The 22,382-nt window shown below is 46.2% G+C and overlaps 1 protein-coding gene across 1 annotated transcript in view; it reads left to right on the top strand.

The window, feature by feature from the left end:
- Positions 1 to 3,395: 3,395 nt before the first annotated feature.
- LOC147437674 (NAD(P)-binding Rossmann-fold superfamily protein) overlaps positions 3,396 to 22,382 on the top strand; it is a 75,773-nt gene continuing 56,786 nt past the window's right edge. Inside the window, exon 1 of the mRNA XM_086487171.1 lies at positions 3,396 to 3,674. Within this exon, the coding sequence (XP_086343297.1) occupies positions 3,572 to 3,674 (103 nt within the window). The 5' untranslated portion in view covers positions 3,396 to 3,571. The remainder of the gene's footprint in view (positions 3,675 to 22,382) is intronic.

The raw sequence follows: 22,382 nt of genomic DNA, 5'->3' as shown, positions 1-22,382 counted from the left end.
ATTTGGTCAAAATAGCCAAAAATAGAAACAAGTCTAAAATTGTAGGACATAAAGAAAGACTTTCTTTTGAATAAGAAAATTCAAAAAAAAAAAGGGTGGAGTAGACTACTGATATCGCAAGTTATCAGTAGGCCAAATTGGTGTCTAGATATGATGGAACATGGATCGCGATCCATGACCCCCATCAAAATTTTTGGCTGAGTTTTTGGTAGTAGGTACCTCGGACATAAAGAAACACTTTTCCCAAAAGAACCATTTGCAAAAAAGTTTAAAAATTGGGTCAAAAGTGTCAAAAACAGTTTAAGGTGAAAACCCTATAACAGATCAGTGAATTGACTTTTGTGTGACCTAATCAAGTACAAAACACACAAAAACCATATTGCAAGGATCAATGGACCAAAAGCAAGCTGTGTGCCAAGTTTCAGCGCAATCTAACACAAGGGTACATGGATTGCGATCCATGTCCCTCCATCACAAACTGAGACCAAACTTTTACCATAGCTAGAGCACATCACAAACTGAGACCAAACTTGTACCATAGCTAGAGCACATCACAAGGAGTCTAGTGGTCGTTTCAAAATTGAATTTGGATATCAAAACCAACCCAAAATCCCGAATTTGTCAAGTACTCTCACAAAGTGCCAGAATTGACCTAATTTCTAATCTAGAGGTCCATATCAAACATTTTTGATGCCATAGGACCTACTAGTCATGTTGATTCTGATGGTACAAAAAAACCGCCAAACATGGATCGCAATCCATGTCCCCATAGTGACAACTTAGCCCAAAACTTTCCAAATCAGTAGCGCACACATAAGGAAACATATCCCCAAGTCCAATTTTGGAAACAAACCAATAAATCTGGGTCCAAAGAGAGCAAAACATGTGGCAGATCAAAAACCGTAGTGCAGACCAAGTATTGAGTATTTGACTTGTCAACACAAGTCCAAATCCAAAAAGAGTTGAGATTTAGCTTGTGAATATAGAATGCGACAAGCTGCTAAGTGATCAAGTCCAAACGTGCTTGAGCATGGATCACTTGAACATGGATCACTATCCATGTCCCCCAACCTCACAATTTGATGAAAATTGATATTGAGCGTGCATATCACCTTGTCTATAGATTGTCTGTACGGTCCCTCCCTAAACCCTAGAGCCATTCAGAAAATTTTTGGCCTAGAAAATAATTTAGAAAAAGTAAGACCGACAAAAAAGTTATACGGACAACGAGACTTTACTCTAGAATGAAAAGACAAGTGCCCGGCCGGGTGGAGTACCCGTGGTATCTTATTGGAAATCGGCCATAACCCGGGTATGTCCTAATGCCAATAGTTGGATAAGAAGGTTATACTCAGGGAGGATGGTGTGAATTTAATTAAGTAAATTTGTTTGACTTGGTTGCTTAAAAAGGAACTGGAAAGGCAGGAATATAGGGGCTATCGTGTGCATCTGTCACCAAATGGTGCTATACCTCTCAAATTAAAATGCTTAGGAAAGAATGATTAAATTACTTGATGAGCCTTTCCCAAACACTTAATTCTGAGAAATATTGTGAAGGTGATTCTATTTTGATGGCTTGTAATCGATTATCTTGGCCTGAATGGGGAGGTAAGATGAATTGGTTGAAACTAAATGTGTTGCATGATTAGTTAGGAAACTAGTTACAAGCTAATTATAGCAGATAAAGGAAAGGAAATGAATTAAAAGTTTTTAAATAAAGATCTGGTGGGAACAACCAGATGAATTTCCCCGAACGGGGGTATGCAACAGATTGCATGCTGCTTGTTGTTTGATGATGTCTGATAGACTACTGTCTTCCTGATTTTGTAGTAGTGAAGTACTACCTCAGGAAGGGATTTTCATGAAATGGCTCGGTGGGTGGGCGGATCCGGAGGGTCAGATGGACGGATGTTGATTTAAAATTTTTATGTTAAACGCTAGGACTACGTGGGATAAAAATGGGTAATCGAGGACGAGCGAGACCAGGTAGGATTCCAAGAGCCCTCTTCTTAGGGGAAAGTGATAACTGCTGTGCCTGCTTGTCAAGAAAAAGGGGTTATCGCCATGAACCAAGGGACAAGAAAGCAAGAGCAGATCCTCAAGTTAAAGATCAAGAGAATCAAGTCTAAGGACCACGATTTTGGGTGCAGAAAGCTATTAAGGATAGATTGATTATGAGAAGAGGATAGAATCATTGAATGAAGGGATGTACCCCCTTGGGTTGGCATTTGAGATAGGCCGGAGTTCTTTCTGTATGTCGGTCCGAAGTGGGATGGATACCTACAGATAGATATACGTCACTCCTGGGAACGGTCTAGAGGATTGAGGGAGGTGAGTAGGGTCGAGTCTGGGTATGGCCCTCACAAGTGGAGGGATACTTGCAGATAGATCTACGTCATTCCCTGGAATATAGAGACAAAGTTGCTATAGCCATGCAATCACCCCCAGGTCACACACCCATCATGAATACTTCCTCTGAGAAGCAAACGACACACTGCTCACCAAATTAGTTGTGCATAGCAATGGAAAAGTTTCTTCTAGTACTATGTGGTGTAATGTTGGCATGTTGGGTCATGGTTGGTACATGCATCCTAAGTGCCAACAAATAGCAGTTGATGACATAGTTGACTATGATGCCTCAAATGCAAAACCAAAACTACACGAGAGAAGCATGGGAGAGTTGTTATCATGACCAATGCCTTGACTGGTAAGGATGATGAGAGGCCATGCTAATACATCTAAAGAATTCATCGTTCAATGCAAACACTATATCAAAAGAAGGATATCAGCTCTCTATTAGTCTATTGAGAGGACCACTACCACTCACCAGGGTCCCATATCAATTGTGTGAGGGGGACGTCTCTAGCCTAATTGCAAATTCGTTGCCTCCTTAGAGAGAAACACAGGATGTTAAGACAAGATATCATGCGAAGGGAGCCCATTACTTAATTCATTCCCAAGAGACCTTAACTTGACCTTATAATTCTTGAACTTAACACACGCATACATAGATAGAGAGAAAGAAGGGGGGAGGGGGGGACAAACTTTCCATGATTAGAAAGAGTATGTTGGAGCTTGGCATGACCAATTAGAGGGAGATTTGTCCTTGGTCAATCCACAAGAATGTGGAGAGTAACTACACCGCATTAGTTGTTCGATCTTACACTCGACAAGGTAGACATAGTATTTATCCAGAAGATAGATTTGTGCTCGGTTGATGTGAATGTGGAGGGCACTTAGACCTTGTGTGTTATCATACATTGTCATTTAGAAAGTGGTTTTAGTGGTGGTTGATGCACAAGTGTATTAAAGAGCTATAAAAGCTCACAGGAGAATCATATGCATTCGCCCACATTTGTCCTCTCTGTGAAGGGAAGGAGAACATTGCTTCAATTGACGCACATGTAACCGGGGCAATGCACGGGTCACACACTAGTAGCTTTTGCATCAAGAATTACGGGAAAACAAAAGCAATCAGAGAGAGGAAGTAGGCCTGAGTGGCTTTCGAATCTCTCTCTCTGGCGTCCGTCTCGAAAGTGTCAAAGCTCCTGCACGCAGGAAATTAAGTACAATGCAGAGGGCTCTACGGAGTAGAGCAGTCGCCGTCGCCCCTGCTTTCCATGCCCGTCATCTCTCCCCCCTCGTGGGCGTTTCACAGTCGGATTCAAACGCGTGTATGTATCATAGTCCCTTGTAATAAATTTTATGGGCACGAGATGCAGGAAGGGGGTGTTGGCAAAGGAGTTAGGAACGAGCTGCCGCGTAATTATGGGCATTTTTTTGTTCATGTATATTATTGGCGATGGTATGTGCAGATCAATAGAGTGTATCCTTGAAAGATCCCTATGCATAGGTGGTAGCTTAGAGAGCTTAGAGAGAGAGAGAGAGAGAGAGAGAGAGAGAGAGAGAGAGAGAGAGAGAGAGAGAGAGAGAGTATGTAGGGAGTGGACTGGGCTGAAAATGTGAGGGAAGCAATCTCAAATGTGATCGAAAGCTGAACATTCAAGTCCTGTATGATCCGTAAACTCTCGAACTTGCAAGGGGCATAGTTTGCATACAAGAAAGGACTCTTCTCCAGTGCCCAACGCTGACTGGGAGCAAAGTGGGATCTTTGTTATTGTGTCGATTGCGGATAAGGGGATAGGCTGAAGTGTGTATGGGTGCGTACGATCTCCTCTCTCCGGGAAGAACATGCTTTTGTGGCTGGGGGCCATGGTATAATGCCTACAATGTGAGCTTCTATATTTTGCCCAAGCCCTGAATTTCAGGGTTGTCTTGGTACGGCTGTATGGTAAAGTACAGTAGGGTTTCGTACGGGAAAATACAATGTATTTCAATTTATATCATATGGTTTTGATAAATACGGTGTGTTTTTTAAAAACTCTTGAAACCATTAAAAACATTTCCAAATCAACAAGTATATGAGTAGAGAGGTAAACATGCCATAAATATATGAAAAGATACAAAAACTAATATATATGACGATGCACGATAGTCGCGGTCGTGACTTCGAGAGTCAAGAGAACAAAAAAGAGAGATTGACTGGACTCTAGTCAAGAGTACAAAAAAGGATGAGGACTAGAGGCATCATGGCATCAGGCTACTATGCTAGGGGCTAATGGTGAAGCTGCCATCATTGGAAGAGTCATCATTGAGAGGTGGACTATCTAAGGCCTCTATGTTCGACCCGCTAGCAAACTCACCCTCGCTAATGAGGTTTCCCTCACTATCATACTCAGATCCTCCTCCTCCTCCTCTGAAGACTATATACCATCATCCTCAAGCTCATTAGCCGCCGATGAGCGTGAGAATCCGCGTTGTTCTCTGCCGCGCCCACGACCTCTATATAAAGTGCTAACTCTAGCTCCCCTTCCTCTTCTACGAGCTGTATGTCCATGTCAAGTGCGAGAGCCGCGGCGATCAATCTCCTCAAGCTCTTGATAGAGATCTACATAAATCTGCTCCTCCTCTTCGTCCACCGGACAGTTCACTCTTTGAAATATGGAGCTGGTGAGCTTGAACTCATCCACATTTACCTACAATCACAATTCTCACAAATCATAAGTCATAAATCATAATGCTTAAAGATTCATTAGGCTGTAGCTTCAACCTTTATTTGATTATATTATATATAAATTACCTGTCTAGCATGATGAAGCTTGTGCATTGCTTGTATCATGCGCATGTTTGTGCGGCAATACACAAGCTTCTCTAGTTGCCCCGTGCTCAAGCGGTTGCATATTTTTGTATGAAAGAGGGAGAAGGCAATCTTGTGCAAGCAACCTCATAGCCACCTTTTGAACCGTGCAATGGCAGGCTCCTCCTGCAATGCCTTTGGTAAGAACAAATGCCTATTGGTGAGCAAATTGGGGTTGGTGAAGAGATCGGGAGATTTGTATGCCTCATGAAGCAATGCGACAAGACCATGAATAGGTCTTCGCATCCATGTCCACCTTTCATTTGCTTGGGTTAACAGTTCCCTCTTGTCATGTGCTTCAAGGAGTGCATGCCTCCATCTCCTTGAAGGCCTCCCGCATGAAGTGCACAAGAAGACCAAGGGTGGCACCCTCTGTCCGTCATGCGGAGAACTTGACACAAAGGCGTGATCGTAATCACGATTGCCTTGACCCTCTCCCAAAAGCCTTCATTGAAGCATAGCCTTTGCATATACTTTGTCGGTTCGGATGAAGACTCATCCACTCATTCCACATTGTGCCATGTGGAGACCACCGTTTGGCGAAGAGGCAACTTCACATCGTATAGCCCTCCATGAGAAGCCAGAGGTATGCAAAGCGGGTGGATGAGGCTTTCTTGATGGTAGTGAAGAAAGTGACAATGGAAGTGGCCTTTGTGACCACCTCTTCGACCCATCCCGTCTTGCCTATGTTCTCCATGAGCAAATGAAGACAATGACTTGCACATGGAGTTGGGAACTTCTCCTCAAGCATGTGCTCCATAGATGCACAATTTGGGGCTTCCATCACCACTTGGACGACATTCCTTGGTCCAACCTACATGATCAAAATACAAAACATACATAAGTAAAGGCTTTATGAATCAGCATAGAAAGCATTTCCATTGTAGATAGTTATTAGTAGATACTAGATAGTAGAAGAGAGTCGAGATTAAAGTATAAATTGAAACATGACACACATCTCCAATATGGCTCAACGGATATGTTCGTAGATGAAGGCTCCCCAGGTTGTCTTGCCCGTCTTGCTCTAATAAACTGCCTGCACGAAATATGTGCCAAGAGGAGAAGAGACAAGTATGTTGATGATACCTCTCTTCCTCCTGTTACTTCATCCATCGGAGAGGATACTACATCCATATTTGGCTCAAGTTGCCTATCAATGTGAGTTTTTTTTGTTGGGGAGGTGTTTTGTGCGCATGTCATGATAGGAGAGACCCGTCCACCCTTCTTTATAACTTGCCCTTGTCTTCTTCTTCCATTGCTCGGTCTTGAGCACTCCAAAAGCAAGATTCAAATCGATGATTGTGTCGGCAATCTCCTCTTCGACCTCTTCTTGCAATTTTTTGATGTTGGACTTGCTTGCGATCTTGGCACTCGTGGCTTCCGCAAGGGATGCTTGCTTCATGTGAAGGCTTCTTTTGGGGGAGAGGTTTCCGATGTGGAAGTGGAAGTGAAAGAGGGATGGGCGGCGGTGGAGGCCGTAGGAGAGCCCATTGCTGCAACTTCTTTTGGCTCTCGAGAAACTTGTTTGGGCTTGCCATGATCCATCCTCACCAACCGTCACCTTGCTCTTGCGCTTTGGATTGTTGTGAATGCTCTCAAGCATGGCTTCTTTGACATCTAACGAGACATAAGAGCATGGAGAGATCTTGTGAGAGTGAGCAGTGGAAAGAGCGTGAGCCACGCGCGTCGAAAACGCTGGAGGGAGAGCGAGAGAGAGAAAACACAAGTGCTCTGCAAATGATGCTCTCAATACACAATCTGAATGACTACAAGACCCTAAGCATTCTATATTAGAATCTTAGGTTGAGTTAGGGCAAAATGTGTTATTGGTGAAAAACATAAAAGCCCAAAATTGGCTAAAAATGTGTGCACCCAGCCAGTCTCAGAAAATGACTCGCCGGACACATGCTAAAAGTGTCCGCCCATGCAATCTAAATGATGTGCGATGGGTGGCCAACCTGGGACAATCACTAGCCGTACAAAATGGCGAAGCAATGGTGGTGTAACTCTAACAGCCCCTCTCAACACCAGATGCTGAGACAACACAAAGGAATCGAAGGTGAGAAGCCAAAGTCCGTTGAGGTACAACCTTCGTGAAGATGTCTGCTGCATTGTCCGCTGTAGGAACATACTCCAAGTGAAGATCTTCAGCCAAAACCCGCTCCCGAACATAGTGGTATTGCACCTCAATGTGCTTTGTCCGAGCGTGAAAGATAGGGTTCTTGGCAATAGCAATGCAACTTTGATTGTCGCACAAAAGACTAGTCGTAGCAGTCTGGGGATAACACAACTCTCCCAGTAATCTCCGTAGCCATATGGCCTCACAAGCAGCATAGCAAGCTGCTCTGTACTCCGCCTCTGTGGAAGATAGCGCAACGGTGGGTTGCCGCTTACTGCTCCATGAAATGGGTCCCGAGTCGAGTGTGAAAACTACTCCTGTAGTAGAGCGCCGAGTATCTGAATTTCCTGCCCAATCTGAATCGCACCAACCAAGTAAGGTGCAACCCTTGGAGCGACCATAGAACACACCATGGTCCAAGGTGCCGCTGATGTACCACAGTACGCTGGGCACACTGCCCCAGTCGTTGACGAGGTATGGTGTTGAAGGAACTGAGGACAGAAATTGTGCAACAGATGTCTGGTTGGGAATAAGTCAGCCATACGAGGCAGCCAACAACATTCCTGTACTGCTCCAAGTCAATCCGTGGGGAAGGATCGTGAAGCGATACGTTCTCTCTGGGCTCAAGAGGGGTCTGTAGCCTGTCATCTGGAATTTCTCCAGGATAGCCATCGCATACTTCCGCTGAGAAAAGAAGATGCCGTATGGTGTCTGAAAAATCTCGAATCGAAGAAAATAGTGAAGAAGCCCAAGATCAATCATCTCGAAACAGGTCTCCATAGCTTTCATGATCGACTTGATCCTGTGAAAATGAGATCGTCCACATCGACAATCTCTATCACAACCAAAGAGCCATCAGAGACAACATAACAGTTGGAATTTGATGAGGTACGCCGTAACCCCAGCTCCACGAGAAATTGGTCAAGTGTGAGGTACTACTGGCGTCCAGCCTGCTTTAGTCCATACGCTTTCCACAATTGATAGACCCAATGGTCCTTGCCTGGTATACGAAACCCAGGAGGTTGCTCCACATAAACTTCTTTATCCAAATCTCCATTCAGAATCGCACTTTTGACATCCATATGGCAGATAGGCCAACCAAGGTTGGCTGCGAGAGCAAACACTGTGCGTATGGTAGTCATGCGAGTGGTGGGAGCAAAGGTCTCGTCAAAGTCCAGGCCTGGTCGTTGTGTGAAACCTCGAGCAACAAGTCTCACCTTGTGTTTGTCGAGGGAACCATTGGCCTTGTACTTTGTCTTGAAAATCCATTTCGTAAAAACCACCTTCCGCTTGTTGGGCCTGGGAACCAAAGTCCAGGTTTTATTCCGCTCGATAGCGTCCATCTATGTCTGAATGGTGCGCTTTCTGCAATCATGGTGGAGTGCTTCCTCCACCGAGAAAGGCTCAACTGGTGAAGCTTGAATCTGAGACACGAGTGCAAAGTTCACGAACTCTGCGCCATCATAAACTTACGTGTCCTTGAGGCGTGCAGAACGTCGAGGCTGTCCAGGGTTTGGCGAGTCTGGTAACTTCATGACTCCAGAGGAAGAAACCGTAGAGTAAAGCCAACCAGGAACTAACTTCTCCTTGCGAGGTGGGACCGCCTCCACCGAAGGAAACCATCATCTAGATCAGAATCAGAATCTGACATGGCATGATCGGGTGAAGTAAATGGCTGCGGTGTAGAAGATATAGGAACAGGAACAGGGGTAGGAGGTGGACGAGGAGGAGGTAGAGAAGGTATAGGCTTGGATGCTGCCCCCTCTGCAGGTGTGCTGAAGAGCTCCATGAAAGTCACATCACGGCTAACTGTGGTGGTCTTGGCGTCAGGATCATGAGCCGATATCCATCAGACACGTGAATAGCCTAGGAAGATGAGCTTCTTTGCCTTGAAGTCTAACTTCTGTTGCTTCTCCTTTGGCACATGGACAAAGGCCGGACACCCAAAAACTCGAAAGTGTGAGACCGAGGGCTTGCGTCTGTTGTAAGCCTGATAAGGAGTCATGTCTTGCAAAGCATGGGTAGAACGGTTCTGGATGTAAACCGCCGTGTTACACGCTTCTGCCCAGTAAACCCGGGGCAAAGAAGCATGTGCAAGCATCGCACGAGCCATCTCCATGATAGTCCGATTCTTCCGCTCAACAACTCCGTTCTGGGAAGGAGTGTAAGGAGTAGTCAGCTGGCACTGGATGCCATCTGACTTGCACCACTGTGCAAAGTTCTTGGAGGTGAACTCATTCCCTCTGTCTGAGCGAATACATTTGATGTGCAAGTCCTCCTCCTTTTCAATCATCGTCTTCCAATTTCGAACGAAACTGAAAGCCTCTGACTTGAGCTTTAAGAAGAAGCCCAAGTATACCTGCTGAAATCATCCACAAGCACAAGCAAAAATTGTGAGCCAGAAAATGAAGGAGTGCTCATCGGGCCACATAGATCAATGTGAACCAGTGCAAGTGGTGCCGAAGCTTTGCTGAATGCCTGCTTCGGAAAGGCAACCCTGTGTTGCTTGCCCATCTGACAAGCCTTGCATATGCCAAATGAGGAGCGTATTGCTGGTAAACCTCCGCCACAAAGGTTTTGGCAGCCCGTTGAAGTTGCTGATAACATAGATGTCCAAATCGTGCATGACATAGAGAAGTGGTGTCACGTGACACATCCCAACCCTATGTGTCCGTGGACAAGCTACACCACAACAGGGTTCAGTCAGTTCAAGCCAGTTTAGATTAGCAGTGATCTGGCACTTTTGTGAGTCTATTCGTAGACCGTGCATGCCCAGTCACTTAGCATAGATGCATATCCTCCGGTTGCACACAGCATGATCATCGGAATTCCCATCAGAATCCATTAGCATCAGTTAGGGGAGTTTTCCAGTGCATTTAGCCTATTTTACCTATTTTGGACATTTTTCACTTATTATTTTTAAGTGACTTGTTGGAAAGTAGGTAGGGCAAATTGAGTAAGTTTGTATATAAGCAAACCTAGACTAGCACTAAATGGCAGAAGAGGCAGCAGGAGCTTCCTGCTCAACAGGCAAGTTCTCAGCAGTACCCCCCCTCATGACCCCCTAGCGCCATACTTCCCCATCCCTTGGCGTTTCCAAGCATCAGCATCACCATCGACTCCATCTCTTTGGTGTTTCTCCCCCACAGCAAACCATCGCCGAGAACCTCTTTCATGGCGTTTTTCTCACAACAAAACAGCCCCATCATTAGCGTTTTACTAACGCTAGACCACCAGCATCTCTCAGCGTTTTTTATGGCAGTTTTCTCAGCTTGTAGGACTCAGCCATTGCAGCGTTTTCAGCATAGAACAGACCCCCCAAACCAGCGTTTTTCATCAGGTACAAAGCAGTTCAAAAACGCAACCTGATAGGTCCAGCCCTTCAGCGTTTTTACTTCAGCAAGAACCCCGATCAAAGCAGTCATTTTCAGCCATAAGCACAGTACGAAAACAGTCATTTTCAGCCCCGAAAACAGTCCACGAAATTCAGCCAAAGAAGATCACAGATTCAGCCATCAAGTCGTCGTCGTCATCAGCATAGTCCCATTGTATGAGTCCATTGCATACGCATTGTACATCCTTTGTTCAATCAAAGTTAGAACACTCTCGCCGACGAGAGTGGGGCCTTCGGAGGAGGGTTTTACAAACCTCTCGGTGTCGTATCTTTTCTCTCTCTATCTCTTAGTCGCATACACTTGCACGCACAATGTCCACTCACTTTGTTTGTGATCATAGCATTCTCTCATTAAGAACGGAAGGCTCTACCTTCCATAAGAACAAAAGGAACCTTGAGCACAGATCGGAGCACTCATCTTGAGCAAAGCGCAAGCATTCATTCTGTTGCACCTTACATTGGTATCAGAGCTTTGGCAGTGTTCTGTATCACTGAAGGAAAGAACCACAAGAACCACAAATTTTTTTTTGCTTGTTGAGGTCGCACGAACCCAAGTTCGGTTGGGCGTGTCGATTCCTAATCGTGTTAGTATCCATTCTGCTTCGAGTGATGACCATCCACTGAAGTCGTGGGTTCTTGTGGTCTTGGGTTCTTAAGTTCACGAGGAACTTGGGTTCTTAGGGGTCTTGTGTTCTTGAGGGTCTTGAGGTTCTTGAGGTGTTCTTTCGCTTGCAAACCGTGTTTGAGAAGGATCTTCTCTTCACCCGAATTCTACTCTTTTCCGTGGGCGCACCCCTTGGCGGCCTTGCGCTCACACCAAGGTTGCTTTTTTCCACCTCAAGTCGATTGGCCGGCCGCTAAGTGCACGGTCCGCTCTCAATGAGTGAAAAGAGGCACAAGGGGAGGCTGGACAAGCCCTTCGTTCTTGGGATTCCTACAAAATGAAAAGTGCATGCCACAAGGGCTCAGAAAGGACAAGCCTCAAGGATAACAAAAAGTACGAAGGGCTAGGTAGACTCTAGAGGAGTAGACTCTAGACTCGAGAGTGATCAATAATCATCAAACTCCAGAAGTGCTCGCCTGCTGAATCTCCATATCGTCGTCGTAGTCGAGGTCGTCAGCGACATATGAGGCCTCGCAAGGCTCGCATTGAGGCTCAAAGTCCTCCTCAAGCTCCTCCAAAAGTGTCTCGGCCATAGATGGATTCTCTTTTGCCATCTCCCACTCAACGAAGGGATCTGCCTTGTGTGTGATGCTCTTGGCAAGCATTCGCAAGTTAGCGTTCACAAACACCAAATCATTGGCCCTCTGGACCCCAAAGCGATTCCTCTTCTTAGAGGCAATGTGGCTGTACACACTCCATAGTTGCTCCAAGCAACTAGTGGTACATGCTTGGCTAAGGACACGAACAGCCAAGCGCTACAAATGTGGGCCATTTTCTCCATAGTCCTCCCACCACAAAACCGAGCCAATCTTGCTTGGATCAAATACGGTGCTTTTTTCAACTTTTCAAAAATCTGCCAGTTCTCGGGCGTCCCCGTCTGTCCCCGGTCCGGCAGCCTGCGTTCTCGTCTGTCGGATGAAAATCTGGCCGTTCCTTGCCGTTCCCCTCCGTCCCCGGCCCGATTTACGGCCGTTATGCGTCCCTAGGCCCCGTCTCCTCCGTCCCCTGTGACTATGCTTTTGGGGCCTAGGGCCTTTAAATATGAGGCTAGGGCTCATTCTTTAGCATGCTTCTTGGAGAAGGTGCAGAGTCTGGAGTACTGGCTTGTACTGTGTTGATGCAATATAAAGAAACACCGAAAGGGGCGCCAAGGTTTGGGGTCAATACTCTCTGGGGTGGAATTTCGCCACTTCGTGTCGCGTGTCGTCTCTCTCTCTCTCTCTCTCTCTCTCTCTCTCTCAGTTTAGTTGTTATTGAAGTGCTAAAAGTCTGTTCAGTCTGTTCTTTTCTATTGGCACGTGGTGCCCGTCTTGTGATAGTGGTATCGGAGCATCAGGCGTGCGCTTTTCTGAAAGCATACCGGTTCTACAAAAGAGCAGACATAGCTATTGGAATTTTATTTGAGGTATCTTCGGCCTCCGACCCCGGACTTATTAGCCACTCCCACCCTTACTTCATCGCGCATCGGGCGCGCTCCCGTCTTCACCGCTCATGTCTTACAGGGCATAAGCCAATTAAGATCACTTGCAAGAGAAGGATCCAAGATTTGTTTCGAGCTGCTGTTTTCTCATAGACAGTACCATGCAGATGTTGATAGCTACAAGGCAGCATACTCCAAGTACTTGGCAAGCTTTCAATAATTTTTTTTTGCCCGAAGTTATATGGTTTCTCACATCTTCCTTCGGAGTGCAACTTCTGGCAGAGTGGGGTATCCTGAAATGCTTACCATAGAAACCCTAGCAGATTATAACTTGAAATTTCTCGACATCTCCCAGTAGATGTCTCTTCATGAGCAGATGACCTTGGAAGTCCAGTGCGATTGCTATCTTAGGACTACCATCGCCGCCAAAGAAACACTGTCTGTCCAAGAGCTGATGGACCATGCTGTGCTCGGCTACGACCTTATGGAATGAACCTAACCCTAATTTTTGGTGCAGGTTTCAGGATGGAAAGTCAATCGACTTTCCGAGCTTGACAAGTGTCGAGATTGCTTTTGAAGTTTGAAATCAATTTGAGAACTTGTTTGGTGATCCTGTTTAGAATTTGTTTGAAACGTGTGGTATCTGTTTTGAACGTGTCTTGGTGCCGATTTGAAATGCTTGACTCTGGTTTTAATATTGGTTTCAACGATTGGTGATTTTACTCCCGGGTGGAGTAGTGAGAAATGTTGTTTTGCTATTGTTTGAACCTCCGAACGACGCAGAGGGGATGTTTGGGGAGTGTTTGGTTGTATGCTTGTAAAATAATTGTTGTTGTGACTCCCGGTCCGGACCTAGATGGTTATGCGGGAGGAGTATTAAGAAGTCTGAGCAGTGGTTACTTTCAGCACCTCCAAACGACACAGGCTGCAGTCTGGGGGGCGTTGGGTTGTAAAAGGCCTCTATATCTCCCGGCCCGGACCTTTTTAGGTTATGCGGGAGGAGTGATGAGGGAGTCGTAGAATATCTCCCGGCCCGTCGGACCTTGTTAGGCTATGCGGGAGGAGTGTTCATCGGCGGCTTTATGTTTCTATGTCTTGTAACATGCATATGTGAGCATTTGTGTTGCATTGTGATGTGCCAACCACTGATTATTCCTAATTGGATGAGATTACGTGGGTATGTAATTTTAGTGCATCAAGATACCCATGGAAGGTCAGTGCGGTCTGGGTGTGATGGCTAATTTTACTACGCCAACATACCAAGAGTTCCGATCTGGACGAAAGGAAGCTAACTCCTTGATCAAAAGAGCCGAAAGGAGAAGCTAACTCCTTAACAAAAAGAGCAAATTGATTGTCCCTTGGAATGTCCCTCGGATTGACCCTCGGAAATTTTTGAGCTAACTTGAGTTGTTTTATAGATATGCTGTAATCGCAAATGATTACTTTCTTTCAAGAAGGGGAGATGTCATAAACTGCTGATGTGTCAAAGCCCTGAAGAATAAAGCCAACTTGCAGATGTCGCCCGAGGGGCCTAAACCTTAAGAAGAACAAGTAACAGAAGAAGAAGTCCTACCAACTTATGGGGACCCCGTCTGATGGGGCCCCAAGTGACATAAAGGATTAAAATAAAGCAGGACCCACACACAAAGAAAGACTTGCGCCAATACTAATGACGTGGCAGCTGTACGGTCAAATTTTGGAAATTGTGTTGACATGGACGTGGCAGGCTGTACGGATTTCCACGTTTTGCGTTGACTATTGTACGGAATTCCGTGATTTACGCTGGCAGCTTTTTGGCATTGCTTTTGGACCAGAAGCTTTTGAGTTTGAAGGCTTTTCATGTAAAACTGCTTTTGGGGCATAGGGCCTTTAAATATGAGGCTAGGGCTCATTCTTTAGCATGCTTCCCGTTGCAGAGGGTGCTGAAAACGCTGCTGTAATAGAGATTTCAGCGTGCCTGTACGCCACCGATTGGTACGGGTCCGTCGCAGAGTGTCAGAGGGGAGGGGGTTCTGGCACTTTTCAACTGTCAAGGGGTTGAAAACAGAGAAAAAAAACAGCAAGTAATAAGTACCAAAATGGTGCCAATTGGGTGTAGATACCTGTCTAAGGTGTAGATCTGCAAGTGCCTGTCAGTGTCGTGGTCGCTCCCGATCGTGCAAGAGGCTTAGCGTTTGCAGAAAACGCAGCAACCTCAGAAAACGCAGCAAGTGCACAAAAAACGCAGCAAGATCTGAAAACGTAGATCTTGTTAGAGTTCATCTTCCTGTCCGGTGGTAGTTTTGGTATCTCCCAGGAGCAGAATCCAGATCAGGGAGTGGGGGACTGTTTTGTGGCTGTGCCTGGCCGTAGTTGATGTAGACGTATCTATTCTCGGCGGTGCACATCATGGTATTGCTCACCCGATAGACTTGCATGAGGCAGGAGCCTTGTTCCTAGGGTTTCCCGGGGTCAAAGTCTCGAGTCATCTGCACTTAGGCCACTAAATATGTGTTCCAGGTCACTTTTAGTGAGTTTACATATTTATTAGCCATTTTAGCCAATTTCCAGAATCGTGGGGTTTTCTAGATGAATAGGGCAAACTGGAGTTTGTCCTATATAAGCAGCCCCCCCCCCCCCTTTGTACTTTTGGCAAGTTGTTGAATGCAGATTACCAACGTTTGGACTCTCTCTCTCTCTGCTAGCATTTTCTCTCTCTAGCCATTTCACTTTGTGGCGAGCTCTTTAGCGTTTTGCACATTCTCTCTCTAGCGTTTTCTGCAGGAGGCGACATCAGCCAAGGATCTCTCTCTAGCTCTAGCGCTTCCCTTTCTGGCATGTTACCACCACCACTCCGTAGCGGTTGTGCATCCCCGGCAAGATCCAGAGCCCGTTCGGTGGTGGTACGCGCTTGTACCTACACGGCGAGGAGATTCATCGCGATAGATTCGAGATCTATTGGCTGCCCGTCATCACAGAGAGGTGTCTTGATCGCAGTTGCAGACAAGTTCCTCATCCGATTCACCTTCTTTCTGCTGCACCTTTGACATGGTATCAGAGCCACGGCGTGCTCTTGAATCGGATCAGTGATTTGTGCGAGATTAAGTTGCTGTTTTTTGCAACAAAAAGAGGTGGTTTGCTGTTTTTCTACATTTTTTCACTCTTAAGTTTTGGGACTGATTTCGACCGTAGTGGAAAGATTTGCAGATTTCCTATCTTCCACTTGATCCAAGCCGCTTCACATGTCCAAATTCTCCAACACCATGGATAAGAGTGATGATTTCAATACATTTTCAACAAAATGGTGATGATGGACACCAAGAGGATGGGATCGGCGGTGGTGACCACACTTTCAATGACGAATGGGGAGATTGGTCCTAGTTCTATTCCAGAGTAGGTGATCAACCAATCAAGATACCTACACTTCCTACCTTTCCCTTGGATCGGCGATTGAGTGGAGATAATTATGCCATTTGGAAAGCAACTATGATGGCGGTCTTTGACTCTTACGAGCTTGGAGGATTTGTCTCAAGCAACTTTCAAAAGCCAAAGGACTGTAAGGGAGCGAAGTTATGGGAACGAGTAAATGCCCGGATCCGGTCTTTTATTATCCTTATTAATTCACGTGCAGTGATCGGCCACATTAGGCTAATGCAAGATGCGAAGTTGATGTGGGATCGGCTTTCATCTCTATATGATCGAGTCTCTCCAATGAAGCGGATAGCACTCGAGGTACAGTTGAGAACCTTGGATGCGAAGAACACTTCCATGCAGGATCATATCAACAAGATGCAAGAGCTTCAGGAGGAGATACTTCATATGGGAAAGCTTATTAGTTCGGAGGACATGGCCATTCAGCTTTTGGCTCAATTGCCTCCCCGGTATACCAACTTCTACTCTTCTTTGATTACCAGTGGACGGCTGAATACTATCACATGGGAGGTGCTAAATCCAATGGTTTTAGACCAAGAGGAGCGGTTCCAGAAGGGGAAGAAGTCAGGCTCCGAAGCCTTGACCGGTTCTTCCCACAACAAGAAGAAGAAGCAGAAGGGTAAGAAGAAAAGCACCAACACCAAAGACAAGAAGAGTGATGGCGAGTTGGAGAAGCTTCAACCTCCTCGGTGGCAGTAGTAAAGTCACCAGCCTTTGTTCATTTGCAGATTCTCCCTTCGACGGACTCTCCGAGGACATCGGAGGCATTGGTGACCCATTCTCCTCGAGATAGTCGTGATTGGATTCTTGATAGTGGTGCCTCATGGCACATGACACCTACGAAGGATCTATTGTCCAACATGCGGAGACACTGTGGTACTATTTTCATTGGAGACAAATCTGAAATTCCTATTCACAGCGAGGGTTTTATGAAGTTCATTCCCGACGGCAGAGGAGGTATGCATACCTCCAAGGTACTTTATGCTCCAAAACTAGGTTTTCATCTTATGTCAGGAGACGAAGTGTGCAAGCTTGGCATGGAGGTGATCTTCACGGAAGACTCAGTATCTATACGGGATCGGAAGATCAGTATAGAAGTCAGAGGGGGCTCGGTAGAGAACGGCCTTTATTGACTCCACGCTCTTTCTTCCTCGACTCGGATACCCACAAGTGATTTATCTCATTACAGGTTTGGCCATTTGAACAATGATGCCCTGCGACTTGCTTTTCGAGAACAATTGCTTCAAGGCTTACCAGATGTTGGGAGTAAGCATGGGAAATGTATTTCTTGCATTCGTGGGAAACAACATCGAGACTCCATCCCGAGGCTTTCTACACGCCGAGCCACTGCCGTGTTGGAGTTGGTTCACACCGACCTTTGTGGACCTATGCAGACCCCTTCCCTCGGCAAGGCTCTTTACTTTATGTTGTTGGTGGATGACTTTAGCCGCTTTACTTGGGCATATTTTCTACAACACAAGCACGAGGCTTTTCACCTATTCAAGAATTGGCATACACTTGTGGAGAAGGAAAGCAATCATGTATTGAAGACCATTAGATCGGATAAAGGTGGGGAGTTTACCTCCAATGCTTTCATTCAGTTTTGTACGGACCATGGTATCAAGCGAGAGCTTGCGAATACCAATACACCTTCAGAGAATGGAGTTGTGGAGCGAAAGAACAGGACAGTAGTAGAGATGGCTAGGACCATGCTTGAGCATCGAGATTTGCCTAAGTCCTTGTGGGATGAGGCAGTTGCAACGGCTGTCCACACCCTCAACATATCTCCAACCTCTTCAGTTCCAAAGATGACACCATTTGAAGCCTATTTTGGTAAGAAGCCCGACGTCTCCCATTTCAGAATTTTTGGGAGCGATGCCCATGTCCACGTACCAAAGGAGCAAAGGGGGAAGTTTGACCTCAAGACCTGCAGCATGATCTTTGTCGGCTACAACTCTCTTTCAGTGGGATATGGACTTTATGATCCAAAGAAGAAGGAGATTGTTCTTAGCTGTGATGTAGTCTTCAATCCTTCAGAGGGGGTTCCCGCTCCCAAGCCTTCCACGACAACTCTTGATCTTCCGATTCTTGAAGACCCAGATTTTGACTTGCCCAATGAGCCCTCTTCTCCTACCCCTGTCTCACAGGCCACAAAGGAGGATGCACCCATATCCGAAGATGCAATCGACAGTGGTTCTCATCATAGTGCTGATATAGAGACAGATTTGCCAGTTGTTCCCCCGGAGGGGAGCAAGCCCAACAAGTTACCGAAGTGGTTATTAGAGACCTTGCGAGATTCAGCAATCTCAAATTTTTCCACCCGATTGGCGAGAAGCCGGTACCTCTCGACGCTCACATCGACTTCGACATGTCTCGTTACTACAAGAGAACTCTGCATTGATGTCTTCAATAATCCAGGAGAGAGTTCCTCTTATAGTTAAGGAGGCACTTTCACTACCTCTGTGGAAGTTGGCCATGCAGAAAGAGATTGACTCCATAAAAAAGAACAACACATGGGTGTTGGTTCCAAGGCCTCCAAAGCGGAAAGTGATCAAGGTCAAGTGGGTCTACAAAACCAAGTATAAAGCTGATGGTTCTCTGGACAAGCACAAGGCGAGACTTGTTGCCAAAGGCTTTTCCCAAAAACCCGGTGTAGACTACGGGGAGACCTTCACACCGATCGCACGTATGGCGACTACTCGGATTGTTTTTGCCCTTGCTGCCCTTCACGGGTGGCCGGTTTTTCAGATGGATGTGGTTTTGGCATTTAATGGTGATCTAGAGGAGGAGGTTTATGTGGAGCAACCTCTAGGGTTCGAGGATCCAGAGTTTTTAGACATGGTTTGTAGGTTGCTTAAGGCTCTCTATGACCTCAGGCAATCGCCTAGAGCGTGGTACCGGAAGATTGATTCTTTTTTTGTACGAAACTCCTTTCAGACATCTTCTCCTGATCTAGATTTGTACATTTTCCGTGAGGGAGGGTTAGTGAACTTGTTATCCTGTACGTCGACGATCTTGTGATTACAGGTAGCCATGTTGAGCACATCCGCAATATTATGGCAACCTTGTCAGAGGAGTTTGAGATGACAGATCTTGACTTGCTTCATCATTTTCTTGGATTGGAGGTTAGGCAAACAGAGAGGGGCATCTTCCTCTCTCAGGAGCGGTATATCCAACAATTATTGGAAGCATTTGGTATGACCGAGTACAAATTCATCTCTACTCCAATGGATCCCAATCAAAAGTTGTCACAGTTTGATCTTCCTCTTTTAGCAGATGCAACAGAGTCGGAAACTGGTTGGTTCTCTCATTTGGGTACTCAACACTAGATTTGATGTTAGCTTCCCGGTGGGTCTACTCAATTCTTTTATGCAGAAACCGCCAAGTCACACATGCAGCAGGCCATCACAATCCTGCAATCATTTAGCATTCACTATGCAGTTGGAGGTTTGGATCCCCAGGTCATTCTACGAGGATGGAGTGATTCAGATTGGGGAGGTGATCCAGACGGACGACGGTCGACCACAACTTTTACTTTTTCTTTTGGCTCAAGAGTAGTTTCATGGAGCAGCAAGAAACAGCCAACAGTTGCTTTGTCTTCCACAGAGGCAGAGTACCATGCTAATTGTAGTGCTACATGTGAGCCAGCTTGGACTCGGAGGCTACTTTTGGAAATGGCTTTCCGTAGCAGATAACCATTTTGTACTTAGACGACCAGAGTTGTATTGCTATTGCAAGGAATCCGGTCTCTCACTCCCGGATAAAGCATATAGAGATTCAATACCATTTTGTTTGTGAGAAGACACAGGATGGCTTTATTTGACTAGAGTACATTCCAACTTCAGATAACCTTGTTGATATCTTCACCAAACCTCTCCCACAGGCTACACTATCCTCTCATGCCAGCTCCCTTGGACTCCTTCCACGTCCAGGAGCTGAGAGGGGGTGTTACAGTTCATCTTCCTGTCCGGTGGTAGCTCTGGTATCTCCCAAGAGCAGATCAGGGAGTGAGGGCTGTTTTGTGGCTGTGCACGGCCGTACTTGAGGTAGACGTACCTATTCTCGGCGGTGCACATCATGGTACTGCTCACCCGATAGGCTTGCGTGAGGCAGGACCCCTGTTCCTAGGGTTTCACGGGGTCAGAGTCTCGAGTCATCTGCACTTAGGTCACTAAATATATGTTCCAGGTCACTTTTAGTGAGTTTACATATTTATTAGCCATTTTAGCCAATTTCCAGAATCGTGGGGTTTTCTAGCTGAGTAGGGCAAACTGCAGTTTGTCCTATATAAGCTCCCCCCCTCCCCCCGTACTTTTGGCAAGTTGTTGAATGCAGATTACTAACGTTTGGGCTCTCTCTCTGCTAGCATTCTCTCTCTCTAGCGTTTTGCACATTCTCTCTCTAGCGTTTTCTGCAAGAGGCGACATCAACCCATAGTAACAGGGGACGCCCTTTTTTGGGCTTCCCATCCCCACTTTTCTGTCCCCACTTGCCGTTCCGCCCTCTTTTTTACACTAAAAATCCATTTGAACCCCGTCCCCCGTCCCCCATTCCCCGTCCCGGAATGCGTCCCTTTTGATTATGCATCAACCAACGATCTCTCTCTTTCTCTAGCCCTAGCGCTTCCCTGTCTAACCTATTACCCGCTCCATAGCGGTTGTGCATCCCCAACAAGATCCAGAGCCCGTTTGGTGGGCGGTACACGCTTGTGCCTACACGGTGAGGAGATTCATCGCGATAGATTCGAGATCTATTGGCTGCCCGTCACAGAGAGGTGTCTTGATCGCAGTTGTCGACAAGTTCCTCATCCGATTCCCCTTCTTTTCGTTGCACCTTTGACAGATCTCTCCAGAAAATGCAACCTGGTCTGAAAAACGCAGGCTGATCTGATGCCGTTTGAGGTGCGTTTTTGTTGCTGAAGGGGAGCGCTAGAGAGGGAGGGCAGATCAGTCTGAGGATGCAAAAACGTTGGCTGTTCTTGTGAAAAACGCTAGGGCTGAAAAAACACTGATCAGCGGTTTTGAGTTTTGCCGCGATGGAAATCGGCAGAAGTGCTAGCGCTAGTCTCAGGAGGAAGGATCGATGCTGATTCTCCGCGTCTTGGCGACTGATACCATGTGAGGGTGAGCAGCGGAAAGAGTGTGAGCCACGCGCGTTGAAAACACTGGAGGGAGAGAGAGAGAAAACACAAGTGCTCTGCAAATGATGCTCTCAATTCAACAATTTGAATGATTACAAGACCCTAAGCATTCTTTTTATAGAATCTTAGGTTGAGGTAGGGCAAAATGTGTAACTGGTGCAAAAAACATAAAAGCCAAAAATGGCTAAAAATGTGTGCACCCAGCTAGGCTCAGAAAATGACCGGCCGGACACGTGCTAAAAGTGTCCGCCCATGCAATCTACATGATGTGCGATGGGTGGCTAACCCGGGACAATCACTAGCCCTACAAAACGGCGAAGCAATGGCGGTGTAACGCTAACAAAGTTGGCCTGGCAATTGGACAAGGTGGTCCTCAAACCGAGTGAGGCCGCTTTATGTAGTCTTGTCACAATAGCAGCAAGTCCAATCAAAAGACTCTAGCTTGACTAGCGATGTCTTGACATGAATTGCATGAGTATGCCATGTGGAGCTCCTCTCCCTCACCATGGCTTTGAAGTTTGATGAGATTTAAGAGCTTGAGTTGAGCGGAGGTGAACTTGAGCTTGACAGAACTTGAAGGTAGAAAAGGTGATGGCTTAAGACTCGAGAGAGCTTGAGAGTGGAGGAGGTGAAGGTGATGGCTAGAGAGACACGAGAGGCCTTGAGAGAGCTTGAGAGGGCTTGAGAGGACTCATGGATGAAGCTTGAGAGTTTAAGCTTCACTTGAGAATGCAATGGCTTGAGGCAAGAAGAGAGGAGGGTTGCTCGTTTATAGCTTCTTGAAGAGAAGGAGGGGGGGGGGATTTGAAATTAGCATTTTGAAAGTTGAAACTAGACAGAGAGAGTGGGTGCGACATGGAGTCTGTGTGTGTGTGTGTGTGTGTGTGTAACAATGTCACTCTTTGTAAATAATTAACTTATTTACTAGAAAATAACGAGTTACTAGGTAGCCTTACTACTGTCGCAGAATACCAGCCTCGGTGCTGACTCTGCCTTGCGAGCAAGTACTACCACTTGAATAGTCCTATCGTGAAAAC

Source organism: Adiantum capillus-veneris, chromosome 17 (assembly GCF_014529385.1).
Source record: "Adiantum capillus-veneris isolate H3 chromosome 17, ASM1452938v2, whole genome shotgun sequence".
NCBI lineage: Eukaryota > Viridiplantae > Streptophyta > Polypodiopsida > Polypodiales > Pteridaceae > Adiantum > Adiantum capillus-veneris.
The sequence above is the reverse complement of the archived record's forward strand: the minus strand, read 5'-3'. Positions and strand labels throughout refer to the sequence as shown.